The 10,377-nt window shown below is 46.9% G+C and overlaps 2 protein-coding genes across 2 annotated transcripts in view; both read right to left on the reverse strand.

Annotated features, from left to right (window-relative positions):
- Positions 1-3,897: 3,897 nt before the first annotated feature.
- Positions 3,898-5,098, reverse strand: Mrpl53 (mitochondrial ribosomal protein L53). Its single transcript, XM_005364681.3, has 3 exons — positions 4,691-5,098; positions 4,419-4,531; positions 3,898-4,344 (listed from the first exon to the last, which is right to left on the reverse strand). Exons 1-3 carry the CDS (start codon positions 4,780-4,782, stop codon positions 4,193-4,195), a joined length of 357 nt encoding a protein of 118 aa, XP_005364738.1. The 5' UTR covers positions 4,783-5,098; the 3' UTR covers positions 3,898-4,192.
- Positions 5,099-5,243: 145 nt separating this feature from the next.
- The window catches only part of Ccdc142 (coiled-coil domain containing 142), an 8,079-nt gene continuing 2,945 nt past the window's right edge, over positions 5,244-10,377 (reverse strand). The window contains exons 6-9 of the mRNA XM_005364682.3: positions 6,733-6,847; positions 6,276-6,453; positions 5,957-6,156; positions 5,244-5,821 (exon numbers count right to left, since the gene is read on the reverse strand). Coding sequence (XP_005364739.1) covers positions 5,562-5,821; positions 5,957-6,156; positions 6,276-6,453; positions 6,733-6,847 — 753 coding nt within the window. The 3' untranslated portion in view covers positions 5,244-5,561. The remainder of the gene's footprint in view (positions 5,822-5,956; positions 6,157-6,275; positions 6,454-6,732; positions 6,848-10,377) is intronic.

Here is a 10,377-nt window from a genome sequence, read left to right on the forward strand (position 1 = left end):
TGGTTGTGAGCCACCATGTGGTTGCTGGGAATTGAACTCAGGACCTTTGGAAGAGCAGGCAATGCTCTTAACCACTGAGCCATCTCTCCAGCCCCAAGGCTGAGTCTCTGTGTCATTATTTGGGAGTTGTCTGGTTGGACAGAGGACTCCTCACAGTGGGAACCAGGAGGAATCTAGGCGCTCATGAGAAACGAGATGCTCAGGGAAGCAGGATGGACAGTACTGAGATAAGGTAAAATCTCAGGCTGGCAGGACAGAGACTCGTTACACCAGGATGCAGTATTTTCATTTCAAGGTTAATGGAATCAGCACCGAACCCTTAGTGGACAAACCTATTATCCTTACTCGACAAATGAGAAAGCAGGCAATGATAGATTTATGTGTCCCATGTCATAGGTACTTAAGGGCAGAGATGACACCCCAGGCAGGCTGGGTCTTTATATTATACAGTCTTCAGGGGCTTGTCTTTGGCCTGTGGCCATGTCAGAGGAGCAGCGGTGACAATTAAGCTTCAGGCCTACCAGGAAGCAAGGCACTAATGGGTAAATCTCAGACAGGCAAGGCTGGAGGGCTTTGGCTCCAGAACATTTTTTGCTACTGCTTTGCTGATGCCATTTTTCTCTGGTATCTGGCATGGTGAGAATGGGTGATGGGTGTCAGGGGATCCCCACTGCCTTTAATGTGTGATTATCTCATGGAAATATCTCATTCTACTGGGCATATTTACCTGTGAATTATTATGAAGATGATTTCCTCTTGTGCTGTACTGTTTAATTGAAACAATGATTTTATACAATAATAGAATTAGTTTAAATAGAATTTTGATGATTAAGGGTTTCTAATCAAATATAGTAAGGGATTGTGATAGAGGTTTGTTTAGTGGGAAAATTAATACAGGTAAAGGTAGAATATACTGTTGACCCTCCCCCTGGAAGAGCAGGGGCTGCAAAGGGTACAAAATAGAAACTAGAAATTGTCACCCAGCTAGGACTTAACGAGTTTCTCTTGAGGAGCCATGTAGATTGTGGCTTAGGTTACTGATCAAGGAAAATAGCTGAGTTCCAGGAGCTAGGCTACCTTGAGTTCTTTTAATCTTAATGTTGGGAGATGTGTTCACAGGTTTCAGTGGGCATCATAGCTAAAATGAAGCTTTAAGTATGACTTAAGGTTAGGTTAACATGATTTTGTTCATGGCGTTGAGACAGAAAACCTTAGGGAACAGTTTAAAGTTTAGAAAAACATATTTTTAATAGTTGAGTGAGAGACTCAATGAGGTCAGGGAACAAAAACAATGGCAGTCTGGCTATTGCTGGTTGACGTTCCTTTCTTGCTAGGATGGGATGGTGATCAAAGGTGATTAATTTCTTGTGCCATTTCTGCCCTCAGCTTCCTGATGATTTAATAAAAAACTGTTGATGAGTGGGTATGCACCCTGAAGACTGAAAGTAGAAATAATGGATTGGTTTTCATATATAAAAGTTTAGATTTGTGATTTTTAAAAGTTTTTATAAGATTACCTTTCTTTTTTTTAATTTTTTTTAATATTTATATATTTATTATGTTTACAGTATTCTGTCTGTGTGTATTTGCCTGAAGGCCAGAAGAGGGCACCAGACCCCATTACAGATGGTTGTGAGCCACCATATGGTTGCTGGGAATTGAACTCAGGACCTTTGGAAGAGCAGACAATGCTCTTAACCTCTGAGCCATCTCTCCAGCCCAAGATGACTTTTCTTTATAAATAATAAAGTGATTCTTTCTTTCTCACTGAAAAAAGCAGCCTGCCAGTAAAAGAATTGGCTGAGAAAAATATCTTGCTTGCTTATAATCTGCTAATCTATAACAAGCTATTTGGACATTAATGTATTGGTTCTTGGGAATAATTTGTTTCTTACTTATAATACACAAAATGTTTAATCATGTAAGGAAAATGGGAACATGTTGTTTTTTACCTGTATTCATTATAATGATTCACTTGAAACATAGAATGTAACCACACTGTAATTTTTATATTGCTTGAAAGATTTTGATGAGATATATAAGCTGTAAAGGAAAAATAAAGATAGAGAATAAAGAGACCCTGAAAGTGTGTTCTATGTTTTTCCTTTTTCTCAGGCCCGAGACTTAATTAAGTTTTACACCCTCACAGAAAAGTCAACTGAGTGATTAGTTCGCTGACTCTATGGCTCCCCTTCAACTCCTGAGCTGCTGAGGGCTGGTTCTCACAGCAGCAGTCTTTCTTATAGGAGGGTGGAGAGAGAAGCCTCTGGTACCTTAAAGGAGGGTGGAGAGAGAATCCTCTGGTACCTTAAAGGAGGGTGGAGAGAGAAGCCTCTGGTACCTTAAAGGAGGGTGAAGAGAGAATCCTCTGGTACCTTAAAGGACGGTGGAGAGAGAAGCCTCTGGTACCTTAAGGAGGGTGGAGAGAGAAGCTCTGGTATCCTTTTAGGCAGTTATAGTACTGCTGGACGGAGGGGGGCTCCGCAGTTAATGTAGTTGGTAAATTACATAGCAGCCAGTTCTAAGATATTTCTGATTACCTTCACTGGGCATTAAGTTCTTCTTTGGCAGTAACTGTGGCTATTTTTTTTTCCCTTGTAATGCACAGTAAGGAACAAGGGGGCTGGGAAGGTGGCCCAGTGATTTGAGCACTTGCTGGGAAAGCATGAGAAATTGACTTGGGATCCACTACACCTGCATGAAAGCCGGCTGGTAGTAACCTCAGCACTGAGGAATGGAATCCTGGGGAAGACAGGTCTACAGAGCAAGCCTGCTTTATAGAGCAAGTTCCAGGACAGCCAAGGCTGTTAAGTAGAGAAATTGTGTCTCAGAAAAACAAAACAAAAAAGAAACAATGTATACTATAACCCAGTACTTGCAAACACAAACACACACATTGGAGTGCCTTTATGTTATAAAATACATATGGTTATTTGCTTAAAACTAAAGTTTCCTAAAAGAATACTCATGTAGCATGAATGGCTAACTTTTTATACCATTTAATCCTCTAAAATGATTTCATGGTCACAACAATGTCTGTTGGACTAAAAACTATTTCAGGTGCTCTGAGAAATAAGCCATTATGTACCTGAAGAATAAGATTAAGTAGCAGCAAAAAATGATTCGGGAAAATGTCACCAGGAAGGAGAAGGGCAAGTGGTACAGGAGGAGGAGTGAGAACAGAAAGGTCTTGCTAAATAGACCAGGCTGGCCTCCTGAGTAGCTGGGATGCTCTGTGCCACCAGGTGGGGCTGACCCCACTTTAAGGAAAGAATATTGGTGGCATATGAAGGAAATTGGGAGCAGGTAACCACAGAAGTTGGGGTTAAAACTAAACAGAAATGTAGAGCTTAAGTCTGGAGCAGTTTAAATTATGACAGAATGGGTGGTTCTGTGGTGGTTTGAAAAGAAATGGCTCCCACAAATTCATGTGGCCTTGTTGGAGGAATGTGTTATCGTTTCTTCCTGCTGCCTACAGATGAAGATATAGAACTCTCAAGTCCTTCTACAGCACCATGTCTGTCTGTATGCCATCATGATTCCTACCAAGGCAATAATGGACCTCTGAAACAGTAAGCCAGCCCCAATTAAATGGTTTTCCTTTATAAGAGTTGTCATGGTCACGGCGTCTTGTCACAGCAATAGAAACCCTAACTAAGACAGCCTCCTTATGAGAGTAAACAAGAACTACTAAAAACAGAGAAAACTACTAAGAGTAGACAAAACTACCAAGAACGATGAGGCCTGAAGCCTGGTGTGGTGATGTTCATCTATAATCCCAGCACTCAGGAGTCTGAGGCAGGAGAATCCACCTTGGGCTACATACCAAGTCTCAGGTTAGCTCATGACAAGAGCCTGTCTCGAAAACCAACCAAGCAAACAACCTGTGCAAAATAACATTCATTCGGCAATAAATATTTAATTAAACAGTACTTGGGTGACAGATGACGCCAAATTCAAATATGATTAAGCAGTGAGGGAAGAGATAGAAAAATTCAAATTTGTCCTGACCCTTCACCACCTAATCTCACTTATCTTGCCCCCAAAGCACTGTTAAGTGTCAGGGTTCCTTGCACACTGTCAGTCTGTTTCATGACACCCATGGAGGCTTTAAAATGATTAAGCCCAGCTCTTCTTAGACAACTGTTTCTAGTTCCAAGTTAACATTCGGTAGTTGTCCTCTTCTGCAATGTCAGCGCCGGGTACCAGTAACTGAGCCCGGCTTGTCTGTGCTGGGTGCGGATGCTGCCGCTGCGTTCCTGGCCCGAATGTGGGAGGCGAAGGCAGTGAACATTTCTTGAGCAGTGAGGTGGGCGCCGCGCATAATCAGCCGATACCCGTCCCCTGGGGAAGATGCAAACCGATGAGTCAGGGACCCGGAGTCCGCCGTCGCCCGCCCGCGTCCCAGTCAGGCCTACCGAATACCACGTCCACGCAGGGCTCGGAGCCGTCGTGCCTCACGTCGGCGATCACCGAGCAGTTGAGGTTTGTGGCACGGACCTTCTCGCTGCTCACCGCCTGGAGAAAGGTCCTGCGGTGGGAGGACCCCGTGAGCGCGCCCGGGGACGAAGGGGCGTGCACGAGGCAGGGAGCGCGGGTCTGAGAGGCCTTGGAACTCGGGCAGGGGGGTTGGGGTTGCACGCGCAGGCGTCGGGAGCGCGGACGCCTCCCACCTCCCCAGAACTCGTACCTTGTCGATTCCACGTTCTTCTCAAACGGGCAGAACTGAACTCGAACCAGCTTGACCGGCCGCAGTCCCAGCCGAGCTAAAGCCGCCGCCATGGTTACCTCTCCCCCGGAAGTAGTGCTGGGGATTGCTTTATTGGAAGGGACCGCTTCCGGCGGCCTCTGCGGGACTTGTAGCGGCTCCCGTCCCGGACCGCCAAGGGACCCAGGGTGGGCGGTCCGCGAGTACTTCAGGCGTTAGCCTTACCCTGTGCGACACGCAGCGTAGACAGTGAATGTGCAAAAACCCCCTTTGCACGAAAACATTTCGTTTCCCGCAGCTTTGCCCGTGCAGCATCCTGCCTGCTAGATCTAGGTCAACACCATCCTAAATCCTGGCTGCTTCCGATGAGGGATTACCACAGCAGGGACTGTCCACCCCACCAGGAAGCAAGCCTCACCTGGTAATTGAACAGTTTAAATGTTGTCAAGGTCCTACAGCCTAACGACTAAAAATAGAAACAGGGAAGGCTTAAGACAAGTTCTCCACGTGTAGAAATGTTTGCTCCCTCTGTGTTTCCCCATGAATTAATTAACTTTAGCCTTGTTGCTGGGATTCAAGAGAAAGCATATAGATTGCTTCTGTCTCTTGCGAGCCAACCCTGTAAATCTAGCTGTTTCTAGCTTTTGCCTTCATTGTCACGGACTTTAAGATTTCCGGCTGTAGTTTGCCCATTACTCTGGATTCCAGGTACTAGGATGATCTTGGATTCAATTCCAGACTGTGTAGTTTATATACGTGTTCTCCCGAGATCCCGATTTTAAGCCTCTCTAACACACAGTTCCTCGACTGGAGCTTAACTGCCCACGATTTGGAACTCCTGGTCCTAGGCAACCTAGGGCTCAGGGCTTGTTCCCAGGCAGGAAAGAAAGGATAGGTGCCACCGAGGGTGCGGGTGCAGCCTTAGGGCAAGCCAGGCCTGCTGGTTTCCAGCCAGGTAAGCCTCAGGACTGGGTCCTCCTCCTCCTCCTAGGGTGCTTCGCAGGTGCATGTTCTGAGCTGGGGAGACTCCAGGCCGTAGAGGGGGTGCCAAGTTTTCCAGGCTGTTGAGGTTGCTGGTGGGCAGTTCAGTGGTCTGGACTTCATTACAAAAACCTGGAAAGGCAGGCGTGGAAGGCAGGTTGGTGGGTGATGCTAATGCCAATGATGAGATGGGGGTGTGGTCTCTTAAAGCAGTGATGGAGGGACTTGGGAAAACCTGGGATTGGGGAGGGGTAATGAATGACTCACAGCAACAGGAAGGTCTTCTGTGGCCTGAATTCTTGGGCAGGGGCTGCTGCAGTAGACACAGCAGGGCCCCATCTAGCCGCTGGAAGATGCTGAGTGAGAGTAGAGTCTGGCGAAGCTCCCCGGACAGGCCCCACTGCTCCTGTTCCAGAACTGCCCTGACCACTCCGAAGTCTTGTTTGAGCTGCAGCGCCCCCTGCAGACTAGATGTCCAGGTACAATGTGGCCACCTGACGCGCGCCTCCCCAGACTGCTCTGCCCCAGTGTTCTCCATTTTCCCTGCTGACATTCTCCCTCTGCCACGACCATCTTTCCTTCCCACCTGAACCGGATCCCATGGGTGAGGATGTGGTCAAGCCAGGCACCCAGTATGGCTGTCAGTGCCTGGCTGAGGGCGGGGACTTGGGCTTCGGGTGGTAATCCCTGCAGTCCTTGCAACACAGGCTCCAGCACAGTGCAGACCACCATCCCTGCATACTCACTAGGAGCACTGGGATGTTCTGGAGAGAGAGAAGAGTAAGGACAGATTGTGACACTCTAGAAATCCGGTGAGCACCAGAGGGAAGGGCACAAAGGTAAGGACAAGGCTGCTGACAGTGGTGTTGAGTCACTATTCATGCTGGGAACCCTTGGAAGGAGAAGGTGGACCTGAGGAGTTATCAAGACAGTGGGCTGGGGTTTCTGTGTGTCTCTTTCAGTCGGTAGGGCTTGCTAGCCTAGCATGTGTGAAGTCCTGGGTTTCTTCCCCAGCACTACAGAGAAAAAAAGAGAAAAATTACCAGGGCACAGTCGAAGCCTCCAGTATCGACCCCTTGGCATGTGGATCTTGAAGCCCTGTGTGGCTTGTTTATGGCATTCTTGGAAAAAGAGACTCAGCGACTCTTCCGGCAGGAGCTGTAGAGGGGGAGGAAAGTAGGAAGGGCCCGTGGGTTACACTGATGAGATGGTGCTGCTCCCTTCTGAGGGCTCAGTGCGGGGTCTGTAAAACCCCGAATCCATGCATCACTGTGGGAGCCTGGGCATTTTCTAAGGAGAAATGTTGCAACTTTAACTGAAGTTTCCATGAGGTCTGGACCCAAACTGGGCACAGTATGTAGGATTACCAGTTCTTAGTAGTCAGAGGCACATGACAAGTCAGGTATGTTGGGTTATAGACCTGTGTGGAATATTCCTTCACACTGTGTGAATATATGCCACTGTGATTGTTTTAATAAAGGAGCTTTCTGGCCTATAGCTAGGCAGAATGAGGTTAGGCAGGAAAACCAGACTAAGAGACTGCTGGGATGAAGGAGGAGGAGTCTCAGGAATCGCCAGCCCGACTCGGAAGAAGCAACATAAAAAGCACACAGATGAGGTAAGTGGGCCTAGGGGCAGCACACAGATGAACAGAAATGGGTTAATTTAAGTTATAAGAGCTGGTTAAAAACAAGTCTAAGCTATCAGCCGAGCATTCAAAATTAAAAAGTCTCCGTGTGGTTATTTGGGAACTGACTGGTGTGGGAAGGGGGCATAAAGGTCTACCTACATGCCTGTACTCCCAGCATTTGGAAAGTGGAAGCAGGAGCATCAGGAATTCATGACCAACCTCAGCTACATAACAAGCTTGGGGCCAGTCTGGACACTGTCTCAAGAAATAAAAACAAAAGCCAAGTTGGCTTATGACCTGTCAGAAGCATACAGTAGACAGGTGGGTCTGTGTGCTCTGTTCAGGCCAGGCAGGGGCTGAGGCAAAGGGGGAAATGAAAATGATCTGGCTACATCCAAAAAGGAAGGCAGTGGATGCAGACCAGGGTCCATGGCTGTGATTCTGGCATTGAGGAGCCTTTGAAATGTCCTTTTCATTAAGTATTCTTTGCCATCTGCAAAGTAAATAATAAAAGGGGACTATCGCAGCAGGCTGTCTTTTGTGAAAGGGAGAAGACAGCGATAACAAGGGTCTTTGTTTTGCTGCTTATCTCACAGAGAAGAATCTGAAAAATGGGGCATTTGGCAGAAGTTGTCAAAATGTGAGCTGAGCACAATGGCATATGCTATAACTCCAGGTCGGGAAGCTGAAGCAGGAGAATCGCAAGTTCCATGAGGCCAGTTCGAGTGTACTCTTTCATAAAACAAGAAGGGGAGAGGGGGAAAGAAAGATATGGCTGTGTGATCCCAAGAAGCTAAAGGGAGGAAAGGCAGCCATTGGGTTCCTGGCACATCTGACTTGTTTAAGCCTAAACTCTTCCCTTCTCCAACATGGCGTTTTCTTCTCCCTCCCATCTTCACAGGGTCTTATTGTCTAACCCAAGTTGGCCTTATATGTTCCATGTAGCCCAGGCTGGCCTCAAACTCAAAATTCTGCGTCAGCCTCCTCTGTACCAGGACTAAAGGTGTACACTAGCACACCTGGCCTTGCCTCCGATGATTTAATACTAACTCGCTTAGTCTGCCAATTCCCACACACATACAGAAGAGAGAGAGAGATTGAGCATCTATATCAGCAGAGCAAGCATATCAGCTATCAGCTTCGGTTCCCCCAAGAAGACTCTATGGGGAACCCACTCTTGCTACTCTGAGGCTGCCTGCTACTCAGGCTGAGAACTGTCCTGCTACTCAAGAGGCTGCCCAGCCACTGGTTAAGCCTCAGGTACTTTATGGAACACTCCACAATGTTCACACCTGCCATGGTTCTCCTTTAGGTTCCCAAAACATCACTGTCAGGTCTTACTCTTGATCCTGTACTCTGGACAACAACAGTAACCATGGAAGAAACGCCAAACAGTTGCTGGACTGTCTGGGATTCAGGAGAACTGAGGTGTGAGCTCACAGCAGCAAGATGCTTGGCGAGCAGAAAAGCAAAGCAAAGAGCTGAGAGTCAGCAGGGAATCGACAGTCGCACAGGAGAAGATGAAAAGAACCTCATATTCTACATTTTCCACAGTAGGGAGCAATAGTGTGCAAAATGGGACAGAATTAAGACAGAAAAGCTTTATCAATAAATGCCGAAGGAAATCACGTACAGTAAGGGGCTGATGACATAGCTTGGTGACGTGGAGCTTATCTAGCACACATGAGGCTCAGGAATGATTCAGAGAGGGGGGAAACAACCAACCAACCACAGAAAGAAGGTGGAATTGTTCTCATTAGAGGTCTTAAAAAATAATACTTTACTTTTTATTTTTTATTATTATTTTTAGTTTTTCGAGACAGGGTTTCTCTGTAGCTTTGGAGCCTGTCCTGGCACTAGCTCTTGTAGACCAGGCTGGCCTCGAACTCACAGAGATCCACCTGCCTCTGCCTCCCGACTGCTGGGATTAAAGGTATGCGCCACCACTGCCTGGCAATACTTTACTTTTTAACCTCCCTCTCCCCACCTTTCTCTCTGCGCGCGTGCACGCGTGTGTATGTGTGTGCACATGCATGTGTGTGTGTGCTGGTATATGGGGAGGACAACTTGCAGACACTGGTTCTCTCTCTTCCCCACATGGACCCTGGAGATGAGTTCAGGTTGTCAGAACCACCTTGCTGCTTCCCCCCACCCTTCCTGCTCATAGTTGGAATCAAAGAAAGTCTTGCTACATGATCAGCCCATGCTTTACTGTTAGCCACAGCCCCAGTTTACATCTTTCTTTTTTGTTTTGTTTTACTCTGAGACAGCCTTGGCTGTCCTGGAACTTGCACTCAGAGATCTGCCTGTCTCTGCCTCCCGAGTGCTGGGAGTAAGGCTTTCACCACCACCGCCCAGCTACATTTCACTTTTTAAACTGTAGACATGTACTACTTCAATAAAACTATAAATTAAGATGTGATGGCATACACCTTTAAACTTAGCATTTAAGAAGCAGAGGCAGGCAAATCACTCTGAGTTTTAGGCTAGCCTTGTCAACATATCGAGTTCCAGACCAGCCAGAATGACATAGTGAAACCCTGTCTCAACAAAACAAAATAAGCAAGCAAACACACACATTAAACCTAAAGGGAGAAGGACCATTGAACTAAACATTAGCAGGAACAGTGAAAGGTGTAATTATGGAATACCACTTTTTGCAGTTGCTAATGAAATAAGTCTAAGCAATAATGTCAGTGGCTTTCACTATTAGCAGGTGGGTGTGAATCATAACTGACCATGAGCTGATTACTGTGACCACCATATTTGAAATTTTTCCATAGTAAAGACTAAGGCAGAACAAGAACCCAACAAAGAAAAAGTGAATTTAGTGGAGACTCCAAGGAGATTGCAAGGTACAGATTCTACTCTGTTCATTCCCTAGTTGGGGCACACACTGCCACGATCAGGGGCTCTGCTCTCACTTGGACCTGTGCTCTCACCCGCACCTGTGCTCTCACCCACACCTGTGCTCTCTCACCTGCACCTGTGCTCTCACCTACATCTATCTGTGCTCTCACCCGCACCTGTGCTCTCTCACCTGCACCTGTGCTCTCAC

This window comes from Microtus ochrogaster (genome assembly GCF_000317375.1).
Source record: "Microtus ochrogaster isolate Prairie Vole_2 chromosome 14 unlocalized genomic scaffold, MicOch1.0 chr14_random_3, whole genome shotgun sequence".
NCBI lineage: Eukaryota > Metazoa > Chordata > Mammalia > Rodentia > Cricetidae > Microtus > Microtus ochrogaster.